This window comes from Myiozetetes cayanensis, unplaced genomic scaffold (assembly GCF_022539395.1).
Source record: "Myiozetetes cayanensis isolate MyiCay16 unplaced genomic scaffold, myiCay2020 scf10, whole genome shotgun sequence".
Classification (NCBI taxonomy): Eukaryota; Metazoa; Chordata; class Aves; order Passeriformes; family Tyrannidae; genus Myiozetetes; species Myiozetetes cayanensis.
This window is the reverse complement of record NW_026086605.1, coordinates 18,349,679-18,373,193: the sequence shown is the minus strand read 5'-3', so window position 1 is coordinate 18,373,193 and position 23,515 is coordinate 18,349,679. Positions and strand designations below refer to the sequence as shown.

Genomic DNA, 23,515 nt, shown 5'->3' with positions numbered 1-23,515 from the left:
AACAAATCTCACCACGTCCCTCAGAAAAGCAAGATCGCCAGACACGGCCAGCACTCTCCAAACTCCCCGTGTGGCAGACCAGTGATCGCTGCAGGCCTCAGGCTCTAGATAAGTGAGACCAACGCAAGGACCCACTGCTCCTGAACCTCGCTGGAAGGGAAGAGAGCAAAGGCCTCTCCTCCCTTCTTATTTATACCCTGGTTTATGTAAAAATCGTATGGAATACTGGGAACATTGTCACTTCCTTGGTTACAAACTGGCCACCAAGGAAGGCCTAGATTAAAACTAACACAGAAGTAAAGCTAGAGTACACAATTATCATATCTGAAAGGCAGCATGGGGTCCTTTTTCCCTAAAGAAATCAAGAAACATAAAAGAACTCTGCTATTTAGGCAAACTTTCAAAGGGTTCATTCATTAGCAAGGTCTCCAAGTGCTAGAAGTTTCTCTATTCATTTGTTCTGGAGGGATATTCAGATGATATTTCAGTGCTTTCCATACCCTAAGCCAAAACATATTTTGTTTGCAATTAAATGATGTGAAAACTTCACTGTCTGATGGGATGACAGAGAAGTATTTAGATTTTCATTTGTCTGAAATTCTTGTGTGTTGAAACACAAAAGAAACTCTGTGGGGAGCAGGGAAACTGTGTTTAGAGCAGTTTCCTGCTGTAGAAAACAGAAATATGAGATAAGATCTTCATTGATGACCATTTAATGCAGCTAGTTATCACTCCAAATCAGGACATGGACATAGAAATGGAAGAAATAATAGTAGAGAAAAACATAAGCAGTAATTTTCATCAATATCCAAACGATACTAGTCAGGAGGTCAGTTTAAGTTTCAGGTAACTGAAGACACTGTTTTTTATCTGCAATATAATGCCTTTCTCTTTAGCAATGTAAAACCAGCTTTGCTGATGTGTTCTACTGTGATTAATTTGGTATTACCCAAAATCCACAAAGTGGTATGAGATCATGCAGTGACAAATTCTGTATTTTTTCTTTCATTTTGCTAGCAGAGGCTTTTTTTTTTTTTTTTAATGACTGTCTGGCATGGATGTAAACTTGAACTATGGTTCTAAATGTCTTCCAGTGAATTACTTGCTGCTTTCATGTAGTTCACCGTTTCATGGCTGCTTTTTCTGCTGAACAAAAAAATTTCCTGAGAGAGTGAGCTTTGCTTAAGAAAAGCTGATGTGGATGATATTCACTTACCAGCTGTCTCATGGGACTGACACATTCTGGTTTGAAATGTAGTAAAGTACAGAAACTGTATTTCAGCAGAAAAAGTAGCTTTTTCCTTCCCTATTGGGATCTGTTTCCACAGTTTTGTGGAACACTAAAGATTGAGTATAATAACCTCAGTATTGATCCATGCAATTTACTAGTTCCCTCAGTGTTCATGGGCAGAGTGGATCCAGTCCCCAGAATTTCTGGGCCAAGTGAAACACTAGACTGGGATAAGCATCTGGGCAAGATGTGCTGTCTGCCTCACAGACCTCTCAGGAAGGTGTCAAGCACAGCTGTGAATTTTGTGTTCCTGTTGGCCACTTAATTTGAATGGTCAAACTTGGTTTATGTTTTCATGGACTAAACATTCCTGCAGTGAAGCTGGTCTTCTTTTTTGTGTTTTGATATTTGTTAAAATACTTTGGAGATAGGCCTTACAGTTCCTTCTGCAAATATGCTGCAGAATATTTCCCATAAGGGAAAACCTGTCAGTCTTTGCAGAGTGATAATGAGAAGATCATAGAGAGCCAAAAGCATGTGACTTTTTTCCTGAATATGCATTGATACACTGGTGGATTGACATTGATATTATAATTGGGTTCAGGTCTATTCCTCCCTTTCACAGTCAGCTTGTATTTCAAGTGCTTCACTGCCAGGTAGGATCTTTATGGGTTAAAAAAAGAGAAAAAGGGTTTTATTAAAAAAACCTTGTGCAGGAACTTAGCTTGGCTTGACTTGGCAATTTAGATGCTTTCACAGTGGGTATGTTTTCTTTCATGCTTTGGAAGAAGGAAAGAAAGTTTTGAACCTTTCTTGCCACAGCCTTTTTTGCAGCAGTCTTGCACAGTTCCCGAGTACAGGCACTTGGTTATACCCAGCCCTTTGTAAAGAAACTGTTCTACAACCAGTCCAAAGTTACTCCATGCTTAGGTGAGAGTGTTTTGGACCTCTGAAAACCACTGTTAGATACCTAATTTTGTGCCAGTATTTTTAGCTGACAGTTCTTGGGAATGGAATAAATCACAAGCTGAAATTCATCCCTCACAGTTGCAGGTCACTTTCAGGAGTACATAGCCTGCTGCAGCTCAGCTTCACATTGGATTATTGTTTCAATAATGTTGTCCTGATGACCTTGGCAAAACGCAGCACATGTTAGCCAGCAAAAGTTCAGCCTCACGCTGGAGAAGAGGATAAGATGTGTCTACAAAAATCACCTGGGAAATGTAGCTCCCCTGCTTCACTCTGAACTGATAGACCCTAATGTCATGGAAAGAAAGCCAGCAGGGAATACGCATTTACTGCTAAAACTAACATTAAAACTGGTGGGTCTGGTTTTTTCAAGTAAGGCAGCTAAAAAATGAGCCCTTAAAGGCTTTTCAGGAAAGCTGTGAAGGACTTTTTCTGTGTCGCCCTGCCAGCTTTACTGTTATTGGTGGTTATGCAGCAGGTGGTTATGCACTGCTGTCACTTGAGAATGCTGCCTTAAACAATTGTCAGCAGCATACTTCAATCCATGCCTTCTCTCTGTGCTATTAAATTGCCTAAAGTGTATAGTCTTTTTTTAAGAAACTGTTTAAATAAGGCAAAGTTAAACCAGGCACTCCTTAAATCTCTGGAACTGTAAAACAACAACAACAAAAAAAAGATGTTGTGTAATGATGAAAGCAAAAGAAATTCCTATATGACTTTAAAGCCAAAATTCTCCACGAATGCTGTTTCTCTTCTTAACCAATATTAGAATCGGTCACTGAAATACATCCTAAGTTTTATTTCAAGAAGTTTTTTAAATATTGAGAAATTCCTAAGCATAAATTTTAGTTAAAACTGCATGGACTGAATGAAAAATTATTTTTTGTTGCTGAGCACAAAGCACTGTTTTAGAGTCTGAAATGTAGGCCAAGGGCTCTGAATCACTGTGCAACTTGGGCAAGTCATAAAATCTCTTGAACCCTCAACTTTATTCAGCTATGAGTTGAGGACAAGGATGCTTCTCTGTAAGATCCTTTGGTATTTGCTCTTCATACCTACCCTCTTCAGTTCTCCAAAGAATGACTGGGTTGCTTGTTCTTACTAAGCAAATGACAGTAAGACTGAGGTTCCCTAGTAAATCAGCCTCCCTCTGCTGTGGTTTATTCGTTGGTTTTTCCCCACCAGGCTTTGTATGGACACACGCAGGCAGTGACCTGCCTTGCTGCATCTGTAACCTACAGTATCTTTGTGAGTGGATCTGATGACAGAACCTGCATCATTTGGGACCTGAACCAGCTGACATACATAAACCAACTTCCTGCCCACGAGGCAAGCCTCTGTTCTGTTGCCATCAACAACTCAACAGTAAGATCTTCATTTATCATCTTTCTTCTGATGTATCCATGAACATTTCATGATAATTTAATGGGTGCTTTTCCCAACATAAAAACATCCTGAGAGTCTGATACATTGATTTTTTTTCCTTCTACAGAGATTGCTAATAGTGTTCTTTATGATGAGAGGCGAGCACTAAAAGCAACATCTTAGACTGAGTAGCTAAGTAGAAGCATCTTTGGATGGATAGATAGCAGGATTAAACAACTTTTAGTTTATGGAGAATGAAGTATTACCCTAGTACCTCCTGGACTTGGCTCACCCATAACCTTATTGCCCCTTTTATTTCATTAATTTCTCCTGACATTCATGCAGCAGAACCACATCACCTGAGACATGTTAGACTGCAGTCTGTCACTTCAGCTGACAACTACCTTGCGCCTTTGTGGGGACGATGTTGGTATTTTGCTTTCCCTTCTACTCTCAGGTGCAGAGGAAGCTCTTAATAGCAGTGGTTATAAATCTGTTGAGGCCTGTGCCTGGCCAGAACTGCATGTGCATTGATAGGAAAATATTATGTATTGGATTTTACTGTAAACATTCTAGATGAAATTTTTTTCCAATCTTCTACCTCCCAAAAATGTTGCTTTAATATTTGTATTTTCTGTCTCTGTTAATACACTAGAGCAGAGTTCCAGCTGCTCAGACAATTCAATGTTGGATCCAGTACTGGAGGTTGTAGAAAGGCGAAATTGAGTTCATAGCAGGAAGAAACCAGGCAGATACTCTCTACTCAGTCTCTGCCAAAACAGTCATCTCATATCAGAGTTTTATTAACCATGCAGTCTGATGGCTAGCAATTTGAGAATGGGAATTAACTGCTCTGTTCAGTGCCAGCTCAGCTCCCAGCCCTAGGGGTCCTGGTTGGTGCAAAATGACCAGTGGCTTCAGCAGGCCAGCTCAGAATGTCCTGGCTGTCCCTTATCAAGTCAGCTGAAGCAGTGCCAAGCTTTCAGAAATGAGTGGGTGAGCTGGCACAGAGCATGGGCTTGAGATCCCAAGGGGATGGAGTCCTCTCCTTTCAATGTACCAGCCAGTTCATTAGCCTTTTCAGTTGGTATCTACTCTTCTGGAACTGTCCAAAAATTAGATGGTCTCTGCCATGAACAGTCTGGTGACTGATCCAAGTGCAGTTCTTGGAGAGCAAATGGTTAAACTCTTTGGATAATAGTCTACAGAAACGCTCATTTACAAAAGGAAAAACCTTAGGAAAGTGTGATTGAAGCTTCAAGGAAAAAAAGATGAAGGGGTCTGTCTCTTGTGGATGGAAAAATTCCTTTTGATGTTGGCAGAACATAACACTTCTGAAATGTATTTGTGTTTAATTCTTCTCTCTATATTTATGTACTGTAATGTGAAGGTAGAAAAAAAAATGTTTCCATTTTGCTAAATTATTCTGACTGACACAAAATTACATGTTTGGTAACAACAGTTTTTCCTGAAAAATTCAGAATTATTCAAAGCAAAGTTTTGAAGGAAATAAATTTCTGAATCACATTCTTTTCTGTGAAAAAGAACCCTGTACAGCTCTTCCTTATGTGGTTGTTGCATTTTGTATTTGCTTGAGCATCTAAAAGCTCCATCTATAGATCCAAACCTCATAGTGTTTGTGTCACGTAGACACAAAATAAGAAGGCTGTCCCAAGAAGTTTATAAGCTAAGGAGGATTGTAAAAGCTTGAACTAACTAATGATTTCAGTTAGTTTTAAATCCCTTGTCTAGACCTGAAAAGCACGGTAGATCATTACCAAATGCTTGGACATTATGTACTCATGTACTCTCATGCAGATGAGGTAGCTGAAATTTGATCTCTTGAGTTATTGGCAACTCTGTTTCGAACATGCAGAATTTTTATCTGTAGAATTCTGCCCTGCAGTGTGAAGAGCCCTGGCCACAAATGAGGCGGTGGTGAAGTAAGGTGTTAGTTGACTCAAACCAGATGCATGTTGCTAATTTAAGGGCACACTGTCCTTTACCAGCATCAGATGACTGCTGATGGGGTTCTATTTGGCTGATTCTTAGTATGGATCAAGAGTGGAAAGGTTAGGTAGAATTTCAATTAATAACTCGATCAAAATACACTTTTGATAAGAACATTTACAATTGTAGCTTTGGCTCTTGGTTCTGTGTGTTTCTTGCCCCTAAAAAATTACCTGTGAATTTGCTCCTTACATGCAGTCTCTTGATAAGACTGCACCTGCATGGAATGGAGAGGAGAGATTCAGTTGCAGAGGATGTTTTCTGCATCAGAAGTGCAGGTCACTGAATGCAGAGCTGGTCATTGGTCAAACACAAAACACAGTAAAAATGCGATGACAGTGAGCTCCCTGCGAGGGGCAGAGGAGGATTGTGAAATCACCGAAGGTTTCGCAGCTAAGCAGGTGAACACCATGTCCTTGTTTAAGAGAAAACTTATTTGTAAAATTTATAAGAGCACTAGTCCTAGCCCAGAACCTCTGCTAGGCATTGCCTGTGCACAGTCCCTACCTCTGACAGTACCTAGGTCAGTCTGTCAGTCTGCTTTTTTACTAAGAGCCTGGATTTAACAGAAAATAGAAAGGGAACATTTAATTAAATGTTTTCGTCTTAAAATGTGAAAACCCTTTATTTCTGCATTATCTTGCTACACCTGAGACCATTGTTTCGGGTTTCTGTTACGTAAAAATGTCAGAATTTTTCATGAGGAAAAAAAGCATTTTTTACTTTCTCTGGTTTGTATCATCTGCCCAGAAGAGAAACAGTGGTGAGAATTTAAGTCAGAGTAACTCTACAGTTTCTAATCATCACTTAAGAGTTGTGAAGAGGATGAGTGTATGATTTTGAGACATTTCCTCTTTGCTTTGTTACAGGGTGATATTATCTCTTGTGCTGGATCTTACCTGTATCTGTGGACAGTCAATGGCCATCTTCTTGCAAGCATCAACACTGCCTGCAGCCCCACCTGCCGTATTGTTTGCTGCTGCTTTGCTGAAGTGATGGACTGGGACAGCATCATCATCACAGGAAGCACAGATGGAGTGGTGAGGGTAGGTGGATGGGAGCAAGGAAGAGAGAATTCTAATTCACTGCAGACCAGAGACAGAGTTTTGAACTCTAAATGGAGGGACAGAGCTACTAAAAAACCCATGTCACTTTTTTAACAGGGCAGGACAGGGCAGAAAAATGAAAAGTAGGGTTAAATACTTGCTTCCTAACAACTTTTATTCCTCTGAATGGAGGAGTCTTTACCATTCAGGGAGACTTTTAAAAACGCACTTTCCATTCTGGTGTGGTTCTGAAAGGAAAAATTCTATCACCCATTGGGAATATGTTTAAGTCCGGTTTCTGAGAGTTGGTTTACAGCTCAGTTTACTAAGTCATACTTTCTCATGAGTAGGAATTCACTGCTGGTAGGAGAGCTTCCTGGGTTACCAGGATCCTCAGCAGCACTTCAGCCTTGCAACCCCACCAGCTCGCTGCATACATTTCTCCAGTGTGACACTCTGCAGTGGCAGAGAGACACAACTGCAAAATTTTGTTCTGGTGTTAGAAACCAAATTTCCACCCCTTGCTGGGAAGCAGGAGCTGCATCTCTCTCTCATTATTATTATAACCCATGCTTGTTCCACTTTTACCTCCTCACTGGCACAGCTGTGGAAGGCCGAATACACCAATACCCCAGACCAAGCTGCTGGAGTCAGACCGCAGAGAGGTGTGATGGAAGAGCCAGGCAGCACAGGTATGAGCACAGGGTGGGCTGTGAACTGCAGTGTGACTGTGTCTGCAAACCTTGTTTGGTTGTGAGGAAGAAGAGGATCTGTGAGCCCAGGGGTGTGAAGGAGAGATGGTGTGGGTGCAGTGTTACAGTAGCAGGGGGGAGTAGCAATTGCCCTACCTTAGAGAGCATTCCTGAGGCAACCATCTCATGGAGACATCCTGCCTGGATGAAGCTGAAAGCTTCTTCATAGGCTCTGTCGTGGGTTCTGTCAACCTTGGTAGACCACTTCTCTGCATAAACCTATGAAGCCCATTCCCTTGGCACCTCTGCTGATGGCCTGGAATGAAGCACCCTGGCATAAAGTCAGAGTGGGCACCACCAGATCTTGCTCTGGGCTGGAACAGGGAAGTTTGTTGTCTTTGCCACCTTAAAAGTGGTCAGAGGTCCTTCAAATTGGTGGGAGGCCAGAAGCAGGCATTAGTGTTAGAGCTGCTTATTCAAGGCTATGTGAAGCTGAAGTTGAAACCCTGGAGTTCTCACAGAGCTGAGATTAAAAAGACCGTGGGTCTACGGTGCCAACTGGTACTAAAAACAGCTCAAGCTCGCTTCTCTGTTCTGACAAATACAAGAGCTGAAACCTGCCAGGAAGCTTTAAAGGCACATCCTAAATAGCACAGCTTTCTTCTTTTCCCAGTGCTTTTTATAAGAGAAAGGAATTGTGGTGTTAGTATGTATAATTTACACCACTTATTTGCTGTGCTCCTCATTACAAACATTCTCTATTACTTCAATTTTAGGCATGTAATTTGCATAAATATAGAGCTATAGATGTAACATCTGCAAAAAAAAAAAAAAAGATATTATACAGTAATTGGGCATTACTACTGAGATCTTCAGAAGTGCTGTTCGTGGAACTTGGCATCAACATTACTTAGATTGCTATGTGAAAATATTTTCAATATGCCTCTGTATGTTTAACTGCCAAACCAGATGCCTATCAACCTTCTGTCACATCTCAGTGTAGCTAGAGCCAGGTGCTTCTAGGAAAGGTGCAAGAACACCCCAGATGCCAGATGTGAGATAGTCTGGCTATGGTATCTTCATATTTGGTTTCATTGTCATCTCTAATCAAAGACTGCTGTAAGTCGAAGCAAAAGACTTAACATTCTTTCCAAAATGGCTGTAGTATTGTGTAGTCATTTTGTGCATTCTTTTTACATGTAGGAAAGTCTAATTTGTTTTAAGAATTTCCTGAGATCTTGTCCGTAACTTTGCATGGTCTTTCTAGGTCCTGTTTACTCAGGTACAATTGCATACGCATATCTTTGAATAGACTGAGATTTTAGCTATTTGTAAGATGTATATCTTAAATAGTTTTCTAAATGAGGACATAAAAGCTGTCCATGGCAGCATAGCAGAACACTCTTGTTTGTGCCTTTTTCAAGGAGGATCATAAAAGATATCATAGACCCCAGTCACCTGTTGGTATGTAGACACACCTGTTTGCACATGAACATAGGGGCGCATGTTTTCAGGTGCATACAGGAACAACATTCTTTAATAAAGTTGTTGAGAAGTGTAATCAAAGCAGTGTCATACTCCCTTAACCTACTCAGATGACTTCGGAGTTATTTTAAATGACCAAATATTCCCACATCTCCTTCTGCGCACTAAAGAAAATAAAATTAATTCAAAACATAGTCATTAAAAAGACCAAAGTAACTGTGATTGAGTTATGTTGTTAGCTGTGTGTGTATGTATGTGTGTGTATGTGAAATGTTCACAGCATTTAATTATTGGTTCTGTTATGAGCAGATTTAGATAAGTTGATAATACCGGGGCTTTATGTAATTTCTTTTTACTAGGCAATTATGGGCTGTATTATATCCTGGCAGCAAGGTATTGTGGGGCATCTTATTAAGCATAGAGCCAGTGAAAACTGATGAACAATTTTGCTGAACTAGGCATGCAATTTAGAAAGCAATAATACACAAATCCAATTTAGCACACAATTGATACAGCCGCACGTCAGCACATGTAACTATCATAGCCACAAATTAAATTGGGATGGGCCTATTTTGCAACAGCACAGGCCAAGATTAAATATATTTGTTCTCAACTTAACAACTTGCTGACCCTAAATAATAACAATCCCATCCCCGCTGCCCCCCAGACACTTTCTAAATATTTATTTTTAAACCGCACAACAGGTAACAAGTGTGGAAAACATCTTGTTCTCTGTCGGGAACTGAATCCCGGCCTTGCCCTGACCGGCAGAGCGGGTCGGACGAGCCCAGCAGTGACAGCACTCGCCATGTCCAGGTACGGGCCGGGCGCTGCGGGCAGGGAGCACTGGGGGCTCCGGGCTGGGCTGGGCTGGGCTCGGCCGGGGGATTGGGGTCCTGCTCTTGCTTCGGTTTGGGACAACCCAGGAGAAATAGCAGGTTTTGGCCAGAATAACTGTAGAGCTCAGCAGCTGCTACACAGTCTCTGAAACGCAGAAATAACTCCTGTCCTAGGAGTTACTGGAGATACTGTCTCCTTAAAATGTAAGCAGGAAGTTTTTGGCCAAAGGACAACTTTGTTGTTCAACTCCGCTCAGTTTGCACAGCCAGCAGTATTTTAGTATACTCGATCACCCTCCTGCACTTTCATCTGGCTGCAATATTTGTTATCTCCTACTCCAGGATGCCACAGTGTAAAACAGTTCCTGCCTTCCTGTACTGTAAAACAGTTCCTGCCTTTTCTCCAAAAGTCTTGGCATTTTGATAGTGGCTAAAGTGTTCCTATATTCTGCATGCTTACCTTCAGAGCACATGATGTGATGTTTATATGCATTGAAAGTGGAAAGTTTGGGGAGAGGGTTGGTTTCATTAGTTTTAGTGACAGAGATTTCAGTGGCTGAAGCCATGACATAATATGCTAATGAGATTCAGAATTCTGAATCTGGGCAGCAGATTATTTAACATCCATAGTGTAAGAGCTTCTGATCTGGATAGAGTATCCACAACTAACTTACTGAACTCCAGAAAAGTTTGGACCCAATTCTAAGTTCAGTCTTTGAAGTACCAATCTTTGTCTATTCTATGTCATTGTTCTTCAAATTTAATATTAAAGATTAAGTACTCCCTTGAATATTACATCATCCTAATTGCTGCACATGCAGGAAACAGCCTTGATCCTATTTGTGTCTTGTTCTTAAACATGGGTTTTTTCTCTTTCTTTCTCAAGAAATTCCTCCAAGCTCCTAGTTGGTGATGACTGGGGAAGAATCTGCTGCTGGTCTGTGGATGGGTAGGAAGAAATAGCCAAGAACTCTTGTTTTTTCAGCCTTTTGGATGGAGAGAAAAATTACCCTTCAGAGCATGAAAGAATCAGAGAAACTGGAAGCCTGTGCTTGGGGACTGAATCTCAAAGGAGTTGTGGGAGTGAACCTGCAGTCAAGTCTGATTTAAATTAGGCAATGGACTCCAAAGTTGTGAGGGATACTGACAGACATGCACATAGACAATTAGATTTTGTAGTATTTTTCTGGGGAAAACTTTTGTATTTTGTAAAATGTTATTTTAGATATCAAAGTTGACATAATACACTGGATTTCACAAATATTATCTAGCAAATAAAACTGCCTTGATTATGCCAAAGAGCAGTGTAGTTTAATAAAATGAAAATGTTCTATTTTTAATATCAGGGGATAAAAAAATATTGAGGTTTCAAAGAGATGTTAAGTGAGTTTGGTGCAGTATTTTTGTTGTCACTAGCATGGAAGGATGTTAGTATCTCCATTCCTACACTTCCTTTTTCCCTGAATGTGTAAAAAAATGTATGCATACCTTCTGAAAAGATATTTTCTTTTCAAAGTGAATTCTCAGGTTGATGCTGGTGCCTTCAACCAGCCCAATTGTAAACAAGTGTTATGGTGGAATGTTTCCTAATTTCTGACTTTTTTTTTTTATAGTGAGTAAGGCAGGCAAAATGTATGGAATGGGTGAAGATGAAGATCTGACACGACTGGTCATATTCTTTCAATTTCCTCCTTCCCTGCCCTCTTTCCCACCCTTGTCAAATCTTGGTGCTAGGGATTTGTCAGCATCATTAGGAAGAATCTGGAGTAGAAGACAGGTTTTTACCAGTCTTCCTTTAACTATACAATCAACTTTCTTCTTCCTGTAGGACACTGCTTTGCTAATAACTCTTTTGAATTATGTTGCTGAACGAGCAAATCTTCCTATGGCAAACAGCCTCCTTCCCTACAGAGTGCTGAGGCATGTCCCCAACCCACCCCACAGCTCAGTCTAACCTTTGTAGTGAGTGAGGTAGCAGTAGTGTAGTAATTGCTTGTGGAAGACAAGCAATAGTAATTAGAGGCCAGCTCATGATGCATTATGTCTACACAGATGACCTGCCTGGTTATACTTTCTGACCTCAAGTGCATGACTTGATGAGTCAAATATTAATCTTTCTGTGCTCAGGGAAACATACACTGAAAACAGGCCAAAACACACCAATGTTTAGTAATCAAATAACCCTGTGGAGCAAACAGGCACATCTTTTCCTGAGGAATGGAGAATGGTCAATTGTCAACAGAAGTATACTACTTCTTTCCTTTTCCCTCTGCACGTTCCTTAAAAATCAGCTGTGATTTGGATATATGGACAGCAAGACTTGGACTCCTGTCAACTCTGAATACAACTATAGTGAACCATGATAAAGGTGATTAAGAGCTGTGAAAGTAGGTCACTACCTGTGTTTTCATTTACCTAGTAGTTATCTTCAATACCTTTCTAATTATCTCCTCCTTTAGCCTCTTCATGCATCCTGTCTTTGCCAATAGCAGATGCTCCCATTTCTAGAGCTGGCACTGGCACCCAGCAGCCTGGGCAGCTGCACTAATGCCTCCAATACTCTAGACATCAACATGGCTTTGGTATAAGAAGAGGCCAGCTATAGGCTGACAGGCTCAGCAACTTGTGCCTAACATCACTTTTCTTAAACCTTCAAGAGTTGCATCAACAACTTCAGTTTTGAATCACAGAGAACAGATGCAGAGTGTGCATGTCTGAGTGGAAGTCAGTAGGTTAAGAGTAAATGTGTTCCTGAGTCAAGCTTGTTCTCATCTTCAGGGAGTTGTAATTTGGGAAAATATAAAAGGCAAATGAATAGAAGTGGTTTGCAGTTTCATCCTGGTAAAAAAATTGATTAGGAATGATTTGTGGGACAAGAGTGTTTGGTTGAGTGTTTTGGTTTCTTCTCTAGTTCTAGAGGATTTTTTTCCCTGACGTCACAAGTCATGGAAAGAAATGCATCCCAAAATTACCAAAAGCACTCCTCCTTGTTTACAGAGTTAAGGCACAAACGTTAGCATGCTGCAGTCCTCAGATTTCCTAGGCCTGATACACCCAGTGTGTGTGACAGTGTGAGTGCTACCTGGTTGTTTTTTATGCTGGTAAGTCTCCAGGACATGAAGTTTTTGCTCAAAATTTGTAATATGTGTTTGAATGATCAGCTGAAATTAACCCTCTTACAAATACCTACTTTTATATTTGTTTTGAACTGCTGCATATTTGGTAAATAATGAATGTCATGAAAATGCCCAGGAAATTCCATCAGCTCTGGATGTGGAGGTAGCTTTCACTGACACATAGGCAAGGTTTGGTGCTAGGTCAGGGGCAGTAGTGGTGCCTACATAGTGAGTATCCTGATGTGATGATACACACATAGGATGTAGGGATAGCAGATCTAGAATATGCTTGAAAAATTAAAAAAGTAAAGCAGTTCCACAGCAAATACTTTTACCATAACTCCATTGTAACTATAAGCAGAACAGTGTGAACATCAACAGAGTGTTGTTATTATCTCAGAACCAACTTTTGCAAGGGGTAAGTAGCTCAGGGTGAGAATTACCCTTAAAAGAAATCCAATCCTATTAGGATAAGAAAGGCAGAAACAAGGCACAGTTTTAACTTTGCCCTGTAGGGAAACCAAGAAGAGAAACATGGAACAGCACAACCTTTATGTGACTTTTAAAATCGGTTTAATCTAGTACCATAAGCCCTAGAATGCCTTAATTACACTTATTTGGTTATTGCACAGACTATCTTGCTTCCTTGTTCAGTAACAGAAGTCTTATAAATATTACAGTGAGCATTAAGTAGTGTCTGATCTGTGGCATTCTGCTGGCTAGTAAACACTAGTGAAGCTATATTTGCAGCGTTGCCTGTGCACTGCAGGGCCTTTGCATCCTCATAAAAAAGAATTTACTCAAACCTTTTTTTGAGAAATCTGTGCAAAGCAATCTGTAATTCCCACTGGAAAATTTTCCCTATGATTTTCACCATGTGCTGCTGTTACCAAGTCCTTCTTATACAGTGGTCTTAAAATTGGTTACAAGAGGATATTGGTAAGAAGGTCATGTCATTTGTGATTGTCTATGCCTGTCACAAGGGAAGTTACTGTAAGCCATATAAGCTAAAATAATTTGCAGGAATATGCTCCCTTCTGCATGAAATTGCAACCTGTCATGCTTTTCTCTCATCTTTCAGGAGGGACATCCCTAAAAAGTTGAAAAAGAAGCCCAGGAAAGCTCTGGACCTGATCTCACCTCTCTTGTCTCCTCCTGCTTGGTACTAAGCACCTCCAAGCCAGGTAGCTGGCATGATTTATTTCCTTATGGTCACACATATCACTCAGGGATCAGTTGTTGCATTACTGGTATCACTGCTCAGACATGTGCATGGCAATTACTGTCATTGAAGTCATCCAGGCTGATGGGGGAGTGTGAGAGGGTACAGGGCTGGTGGAGGAATGCCAACCCTCCCTGTACTTTTGCCTTATAGACATGTTGTCATCAGGGCTCTTCCCCAGTGTCAGGATGCTCATGCAAACTCACCACTTGAAGTTTTTGAAGGGGCTTACCCTCATTCCATGCACTGGAGTTAAGTGTCTTATGGTTAAATGTCTTAAATATCTGGTAACCAGAACGAGGCAGCCTTCAGCAGTACATCAGAATATTAGTGACCATGAATAATGTTTGGTGTAATGAGTACTGAGTAAATGTAGTCCTCCTGATGGGGACAACAGTGCCTCTGTTCAGTGATCATCTCAATGTCTTTCATATTCAAGTGTTGCAACCCCATGCGTGTGGAGGCTGTTGGTGCAGGGCAGTCACTGGGGCAGCAGTGGTGAGTGTGCTGGCTGGGTGGTTGGAGCTGAGGATGTCAGGTGAGTCCAGTGTTGTAAAGAACATCACGAGCTCTTACTGATGGGAGAGAAGCTGTCCTTGGGGATGACTGCAACAGCAGCATAGGAACTTCCCCTGTTTCAGGGGAGAAATTCAGGGGTCAGAAATTGTCTCCTTGTTCAGTTTGGATAGGAGGCTCTCAGGAGTTTGCTTCTCCCTTGTACATCTGTTCCCTGGCCAGGAGGCACAAGAAAAACTCATGCTCGCATATCTAATCCAGTTTTGGTAGGTTGCTCACTCTTCTGGTGAGCGTACGTGGATTAAACCACAGGAATGAACACTGAGAGTGCTCTTTGGCCACTCCTGTGTTCAGTCCATTCCCTACCATCTCCTGGCTGTGGCAGTCTCCAGTGGAGAAGTGGTAGGAAGTTACATCTCCTCTGCCAATGTCTATGTCTTTATAGTCCTTATTTTACTGTCTCTGCTGGACTAACCAAAATAAAATGCAGTTAAGGTGCAGTCATTTAAGTTCCCACTTTTGACTGTCACAGTTGCAGAGAACAGATCCAGTAAGAAATCAAAAAGGCATATCTTTGTGTGGCAGTGGGGCCATGGATGTTGTAAATAAGGGATTCCAGTAGTGTTATTTGAATAAGTAGAGTTGCTGACAGACTATGAGATTATTTTTTGGGGAAGGTGAAATCCTGATTTGCTTCAAAGCCTTTGTCTGCCTGGCAGGCTGGCTTCTGCCTACAGCTTGGCATTTGTTGATTTTAGTTGTGTAAGGACTCAGTTGCTACGGTGCTACTCAGTTGCTGGGTGTAGCAGCCTGTGGTGTTCACGTTGCAAGCTCTGGGCAGCTCTTGGCTCTTCAGAGCCTGATTATGAGCTGAATATATACACGATACCTGGGCTGTATATTTACAGGCCCTTCCTTCCTTGTGGCAGTGCTGGGACTGTGATAAGTGGGAGGAGGCCCACTGGAAATCTACTGAAGCAGGTCTAATTGTACCAAATACAGCAGCTCAGTAGAGTAGAAAATAGTCCTTATACATCTACCCGAAGAAGATAATGACCTTTTAAATAACAGAAGCAATTTTATTTCAATACCCCAATTACTCTGAACTCTCAAATGTCAAAGTGCCAAGCACTCTCAAAATAACTTAATTTAGACATTTATAGCACTCAGACACTGCTAGTTTCTTATCTAACCTAATTATGGGTTGTACAGGAAATTGCAAAGCATCCCAATTAATGTTATTTTTTATAGTGATACATAGGAGTGGCCTTTGCCATTTGCCATCATCATGTGCACAGTGATTTACTAATTTTGGCTTTTGAGTTAGTTCCCTAGCAGGATAGAGCTCTTCTATCCTCTGGTTGCTCTTTGAGAGCAAGCAAGGAGGAAGTAAAGGTAGAAGTGAGAATAGCTATGTTTGCCTGAGGGAGTTGAAGGGCATGTTTTCCTATGAGAGCAGAGTTCAGTTGCAAAGCAGGACCTTTTAAGATGAAGTGCCATGTAGAATAATAAAGGCTGGCTGGGAAAATTGTTGATTTTCCTCTGATCTGGGTACCTAGGCCAGGATTCTTGTTCTGTCTCCCATGGGACTAGTTCAGGGGAAAGAGATGTGTAAAGCTGCTTAACTGGCTGCCTGAAAAATCTCTTCACAGACAGTGCTGAGCAGTTTCCCTTCTTATTCCTATGCACAGCAATCAGAATCAGAGGTGGAGGAAATGTTGCACCACTGAGCAGTATCCAGTGACTTCTTGTTTGCTTTCCTGGTAAAGGGAGAACATGCATCCAGTTACTATGTTTGAAAGTGATAGCTGTTGCCCGTCCCCATGTGGTTTTTGCTCTGTATATTTTATGTGAAGTCTTTGTTCTGTGCTGTCCTCTCCCACCCTCCTCAGTGTCAGGAGAGACAATCTCAGCAGTCAGAGAAGTTCCTGCAGTCAGAGAAGTTCCTGCAGTCCTCTTCTTTTCTGAGGACAACGTGGGGTTGTGAGTAGCAATGTACTGAAGCTGCTGTCAACTGTGCCCAAGACAATGCTGGCCTGGAACAGGAAGGCAAAAGTCCCCAGAGGTGATCTTGTCTTGTGCTGCTCTATGTACAGAGCCCTAATGCACTGTTGTGTTCTCATTCACTTCTTTATGGTAAAATATTGCTGCAGACAAATAGATAGGATTTTAACATGGTTTAACTCAAATTAAATCCATGAGGGAAAGTTTGTGTTCAACTCAACAGCTTACAGTTGGAGAGGGGCACAAGGAACAGGCATACAGGGAGGTAAGAAGTCCCTTTCCCCAGTGTTTTTCCCTAGCCAGGACCACAACCCGAGTGAGATTGCATAGGGACAGTGCATGTAACCTCCTGCTTCCCTGGTGTGAGATGCAGGAGAGTGTCAGATCCTCACAATAAGAAGAAGTGCAATTGCAGTGACTAACTGTGTTATGTGCTAAAATGAAAACCTGAGCCCCTCCTCAGCTGGGGGCTCAAAAAGGGTAGGCAGAACATTTCTGACCAGAGTGTTTGAAGACTGAAAAGCCTCTTGCAGGGTTTGCAAACAGCCCAGCAATTCTGGTAAGGAGCAAGAGAGACAAAATATAGTGCCCAAGACAAGCAAGATTCCTGTCCTACCTAGTGCTATGCAGTCAGTGGAGTAATTTGCTTCACCATGTAGCCTCTGAGAGGAAATGTTGGAATACGAAACTGCTAAAAAGTTTGCTGTAAGAGCTGGGGCAGCCAGGGAGAGGAGGTTGTTTGAGATCCACATGTTGGAACAATGGTGTGTTTTGTGCAGGTGTTTCAGCAGGCATTTTCCTCTGTGGGCTGTGCTCAAAATGGTATCTGGGATGCCAGCTCAGAACCCAACCTAACCATTCCCTAAATTTTCAGGGCTACTTTCTCTGGAATAACTTGTTAATCTTTTCCAGAGAAGAATCTTGGGAATAATTTGTTCTTTACAGAACTGAGGTAGTTAATTCTTTTTTCTATCTTCCCTTCAATACTCTTGAAATATGGATAAGGCTGTTAAGACAAAAGGGAGATGTTCTCTATGTCAACTGGGTAAAAGACAAAAAGATAAAGCCTATGTGCTAGGAAACGTTTTGAAAGATTAGGGCTGTAGAAAGGGATGGTGAGGAGAGTAGGGAACCTTATCACTGTCAGTTTCTAAGAAAAGGTTAGAGCAACTTCTACCATGGTAAGCTGGGCTGAGTTGGTCCAAGATCAAGTAATAGATTAGCTGACATCTCAAAATCTGTCCTATCTCCACTTTCTATTTTTGTTCTGAGAGGAATAACACAAACTCAAGAATCTTCTACTGACACCTAGTCTTTCAATCTAACCTGCCTCCTAACCAAGGTAGTAAAGTGGAATCAAACCAGATGATGGAACAAAGCACATGAAATAAGTATATCATAGATTAGTGCAGAAAACCCAGCAGAGAAAATCGTTATGCATTAGAATTCAGGAATCTTATGTTTTACCCTGGCAGGTTAGTAACCTTTGGGCTTTAGTAGCCCAAAAGGATCTTTGCACCTTGATGTCACTCACCAGAGGTGTTTTGGAGAAGTCTCAAAAAAGCAGAATTTAGCCTACAAATTAAACAGCAAATGCAACCTTATCTGGGCTGAGTCCTGCTATGCCAGCAGAACGTGGCCAAACCCTGGGTAAGGACATAAGTTTATTGAATTCTTAATGAAGAGAACCCCCCAGTTATGTTACAGTTATACTAAAACAAATAATTTGCTTGTAATTACAGAGATAATGACATGCTGACCACACCTACCAATTAGAAAGTTGTAATAAAGAGTAATAAAATACCTTTTCCTTGGGCTGCAGAATCAACCCCCACACAGCCCATGACACTGATATGATTTACTCCTATTTGCTGATGGAGGATTCTCGTAATAAAATTTAATGTGGAGGAACAAGGTGCATTTAACCAAAGCTGTAAACATACCTAATTCTATTTAAAGCTATAGGGTGCAGTAGATTAGCATTTAACAATCTAATCCTAAATTGGTGTGAAGCTAATAGAGCTGTATTTGTTAAAATTACAGCACTAGACCACGTTTTACCAATGGTAACAGAAGGAGTAACCAAAATAGTATGACTCAGCAGACTCTGGCTGCTGCTTAATAAGGTATTAAGAGTCTTCATGGGAGGTCCTGTCATAAAAGAACAGTGGACTGCCTTCAGCTCCACTGCTGTTCTCCTGAAGCCAGAGAGAATTAGGACAGGGACTAATTTGCCCTTGCAGTTCCCTCTTAGAAGGAGCTAAATCCATTTATTCTGCAATTCTCACACTAAAGCATATTATACTCAGTGAAATTTTCTTCTGTGTAGTCTTTCAAGTGAATTACTTTGATACCTAAAGATGTGCAATTAATTGCAAGGTTTCTTTCCCTAGTGATATGATCTGACATTATTACATCTAGGTGAGCATCGTGTAACAAAAGGCATAGGAAGTGTCTGCTCAGGAAGATGGGTGTTCTCCCAAGTAATATTTCTGACCTTGTTTCACTCAGCTGGTCTTTTGCCTTTCAGGATCTTGCTGTCATCAAGTTGTTTACAAATGGAAAACATTTAAAAAGCCTGGAGTTTTCTGTATAATGAAGAATTCAATTCCAAATACTGGGATTTTCTAAATGCCAAGTAAGAGATAAAGACATACCCTTGAATCATTCTTTAGGAAGCAATAAATCCTACACAGACTTGAAGAACATATCTTACAAAAAAAGGTAATTTATTCAGCTCAATTAACTATTATTTTGGGCAATTAGATATCAAACATAAACAAGAATATACAGGATATTAATACATAAAGAATGGTATTAATTAACATGCTGGGCATCAATATACAGTAGAGAATTCTTCTGAACAATGGGCACAATGGCCAGTTGTATGTAAAAGGAATATTTATAACCAAACTTGAAAGTTTTCACAACTAAGTGGTTAAATCACTTATGTGTTAGCACTTTATTTGTAATTCCAAAGGAACAACTAATAAATTCTATACCTTTTAAAGGCCTTTTGAACAGCTATCTGCATAAGAGATGTCCTCTCTGAATAGTCAGTCAAACTCTGGCTGTTCCAAAACTGATCCCTGATTGTTGGATCACTCTTTAGCACCAGTTTGGTTTTGTTCAGTGAGTTGATTGCTGTTGTCACTGAAAGTCCAGCAGCCAATCAGAGAACAAGGAAAGATACCATGCCCTTTTGGTGGGTGATTAACTTCTGGGATAACGAAAAGGTGAAACAAACACTTTCCTGACAGCTCACAAATGCAAACATTAAAAATGCAAGTAAGTATTAACAAACCTATTGATAAAAGCTGGCCTTAGTTTGGAAAGAACTGTTTTGATGAAGGACTAGAACTGGAATTAGTACTGTACATAGTGGTCAGGTTGAAAGCTTTTCTTAAATTCTCTTTCATAGAAGAGATTTTTATCTAATGTGGAGTCAGGTGACTGAGTTTTATATTTACAGATCCTGGCTAAACAGTAACAGATTACGTGTGCTGCCTAATTTCTACCTCTGTTCAAAACAGTTAAAAAGCAGTTTATACAAACTCACTTATTTTAGTGACACCCTCCAAAAGGCAGTGATGTGCTCTCTCCCTTGGTTGCATGTCCTCATCCTTGCACTGTTGGCCCTGCCCTCCTCTCCTGCCCTCCCAATGCAGTAACAGGAACACGGGAACCAGCAGTGCTCTGAGCCCCAGTGAGGAGTTGTTCTATCACTAAAAATGCATGACTTGTAAGGGAGGAAGCAGCTTGGACCACCCTAGTTAGGATTCCAAAACCCAAGGCCTAAAAGTGTTACTCCAAAATATTGCTGAATGAGTGGCCTGTCACAGGGCTCCACTCCAGACCTGGGGAAGACCTGGCACATGCCAAGTATCAGATCTTCATGACCTCATGGTGAGCCAAAGAGCCCACACTTTTACCCCTCCATGAACTCTGCAGTTACTCAAGGACCTAAGTTTCCCAAGGGCTGAAAGGTGTTGGGTATCAAACTTTCCCTGAGCTCTGGTGAGATTTGGACGTTGGAGATACATGAGCTTGAAAACATCAGTCCAGCTATGCTTTGTGACTGAAATGCCCAGGATGCTCATCATTCCATGACTGTATATCAAAGGAAAATGAAGAATGCCTTCTCAGTTATCAAGAGGTAAAGAAAGAGAAAGGTTATTTTGTGTCCTCTCATGAGCTCTGGTCTTTCCAAAGCTCTTTGGTCTTTCCAAAGAAATAGGTCCAAAGTAAGTCAGCAGGGTGTTATAGAGTCTGCTCCATACTAAAGGAAAAACTGTGTGATTTTTCCTCTAAATTAGCAGCTCAGTAATGCAGGCCACAGGATAAACCCTTTGCAGGTTTGGGAGCACCAAACTAAACCAAGGCCAAAATCAATGTCCTGATTCTGCCAGTCTTTTACTCACTATCACATTTTTCCTATTCCCAATCAGAATTAAAGATCAAATCCTGGAAAATGTTCCCAACCTATAAATATTCCTCCTTAAATCACTGGGGTTTATGTATAAGTGATTCCTTTGGATTATTTTGGAGTATTTTATTTCAAGCACCTTACTATAAGTAACATAAATTTTTTAAGACAATGTCATTTAGGAATGAAATTTGAAAACATAGAAGACAAACCTTTTTAACTGGTTTTTTGGGTGGAGGGAGGGGAGGGGAGGAAAGCTGAAAAAGTAATTTAAGCTTTTGGGACAAAATGCATTTAGCGGCCATTTTCCTAGCCAGTGGTCTTTGCCTTCAGAAGCAGGCTGATGGGCATGGACCCTGCCACTAGTCCTCCTGAGGCTTGTTAAGATGTTGATGTTTGCAGCTGGACTCCTCCCATTAACGTTAAAGAAGGAATAATGTTTAGTGTTAGAATTTCCCCAGGTGGAACTTCAGTCCCTTGACAACAGGGGGATAGAACTCTACAAAGGGTATCTCTGGGATATCACTTGTAGACCAGCTGCTTTTTCTATGATTACTTTCAACTGCATGGTGTTTAAAAGTCTCATAGAAAAATAGAAGTGCATGAATGGAAATAAAAAAATAAGGACATCTGACTTTTATAAATAAACAGTACAGCAAGAATTAAATAGAACATAGACATAGGACATTTATACAGGCATGAACTATTACAGCTTGTTCTCCTCAAAGAGTATCTGTGCGTAGACTGTCGTGTTGGGAATGCCTTTGGCTTCCTGAATCGGCTTCATAAGTTCAAGTTCAGCATATGTTAAATTCTCCTCTGCGATTTTTGGCTAGAAAACAGAACCAACAAATTAGTTGTAATGTCATTACCACTCAATCTAGATATTCTCTAGAATGGGCTATATTTCTTCTTTCACGCATGCTAATTCTACCATGCTGCTAAGTTCTGTCTATGTTGTTAATCAGTTTATTCTGCATTACAGTTAGTTCATAGAAGATGAAATAAAAATAACTAACATTAAAAATAAGAAACAGGAATAAGTAGGCTTTTCAGGTTCGTTTCTAATTTCTCCTTGTTTCAAAAACACTGAACATTTTGACAATTCAAATATTGCAGATTTGAAATATGTATGTTAGCCAAATGTTCAGCCTCCTTAATACTAAATTTTCTGATTTTATTTTTGTCGCATTTCACAATTTGAAAGATATATGCCAGATTTGCTTCCCAGCTGTAAACCTTGGACCAGTTACATCTCTAATCACAGTCATTCTCAGTGCCTCTCAGTATGTTTCTTCACAGAACAAAAAACATTAAAAATATACAGAAGGCAGAAAAAAATTCACAGAATTACTGCCATTCCAATGGAATTTCACCCTTTTTGCCAAGCTATAGATGAGTTCAGAGTTTAGAACAAAGGCCATACCACCAAAGCTGTCTGCTGTATTACAGTGGTTGAGTTTTAGACTGAAAACCATAAAATTTAGCTAAGAGAGGTGTCTATAAAAATGTACCAAGCAAATTTCACATGCATGGCAGAAGCTGCTGCTATTGGGGACTTCATCCAGACTCAGGTGGCTTAGAGGAGGAAAATCTTGTCTTGCACTCCTGTGCTTGACAGCTGCTCACACTCAGCGTTTCAGGTTGTTTCCCAGAGGGTAGAAAAGTTTATGCTTTTCCAGCATTAATTTGACTTTCTCTGCAGGTCAGATCCTCAAATACTTTATCCATTTGCAGGGCTGACCCCCTGCAGGACTGGCATCTCTGCATTTCATTATTCACATGGTCTTCCCTCCGTCCCCTGCGTGCATAGGTAGTCCTATTTGAACTCAGCTTTTGGTCCTCATTCACGATTAAATGCTCCACTGTTGATAACACAGAAAATTTCCTGCTTTCATTGAATTCTCTGATGTAATAACATAAAAGGAATTTCTGTGGATCCCAGACAGATCTTGACTGTAATAGAAATAAAATCACACATATCTTTTCGTTGTTAGTGTATTAGAGCTGAACTGAACCACAGTGTTTAGAAAGACATCTGCCCTATCCTGGCCTTGGCTTAAAGAGTTAGAAAAAACTCTTGTTCAGCTGCTGTGATCCTTAATTCATTTTTAAATTCCCTCTTCTTTCTATCCTGAAAGTATTAGCCTGAGTTTCCAGGTATTTTAGTAGTTTTTTGCTTTTTTGTACGTTAAAGATTCCTTTTGAGATTTCAAAACTATATATGCCCATCTATTCAGTAGGTAGTACAGAGGCCAAATGCAGGAGTTGATTTTATTCTCAGTGTATGATCTAGTTTCATCACACACCTAGTTTCTGTGTGAAGGTACTGGGAGTTTTGCTGCCAACTTCAGTGGGTGTCACATCAGACCCTCAATATATAATGATACACTGCATATGAAAAGCCACTTAAAAATGAAGGTGATAAAACTTTACAGACAAATTCTTGGTCACTGCCAGAGTAAAACTACATTTCTAAGACTGACAAAGAGAATCTGTTGAGTTAGAAATGTTTTCATTGTTCTATAGGAATCAGTTTCTCAGGGCAAGCCAAACCTGTATATGCTTTCCTCTTTGCTGTTTAATCATATTTC

At 40.6% G+C, this 23,515-nt stretch overlaps 2 protein-coding genes across 2 annotated transcripts in view; one reads left to right on the top strand and one right to left on the bottom strand.

Moving 5' to 3' along the window:
- WDFY4 (WDFY family member 4) overlaps window positions 1-10,930 on the top strand; it is a 122,594-nt gene extending 111,664 nt beyond the window's left edge. The window contains exons 58-62 of the mRNA XM_050305270.1: window positions 3,386-3,565; window positions 6,445-6,621; window positions 7,226-7,313; window positions 9,503-9,614; window positions 10,524-10,930. Of these exons, the coding sequence (XP_050161227.1) occupies window positions 3,386-3,565; window positions 6,445-6,621; window positions 7,226-7,313; window positions 9,503-9,614; window positions 10,524-10,590 (624 nt within the window). The 3' untranslated portion in view covers window positions 10,591-10,930. The remainder of the gene's footprint in view (window positions 1-3,385; window positions 3,566-6,444; window positions 6,622-7,225; window positions 7,314-9,502; window positions 9,615-10,523) is intronic.
- Window positions 10,931-19,203: 8,273 nt separating this feature from the next.
- The window catches only part of VSTM4 (V-set and transmembrane domain containing 4), a 35,394-nt gene continuing 31,082 nt past the window's right edge, over window positions 19,204-23,515 (bottom strand). The window contains exon 8 of the mRNA XM_050305223.1: window positions 19,204-21,753. Coding sequence (XP_050161180.1) covers window positions 21,628-21,753 — 126 coding nt within the window. The 3' untranslated portion in view covers window positions 19,204-21,627. The remainder of the gene's footprint in view (window positions 21,754-23,515) is intronic.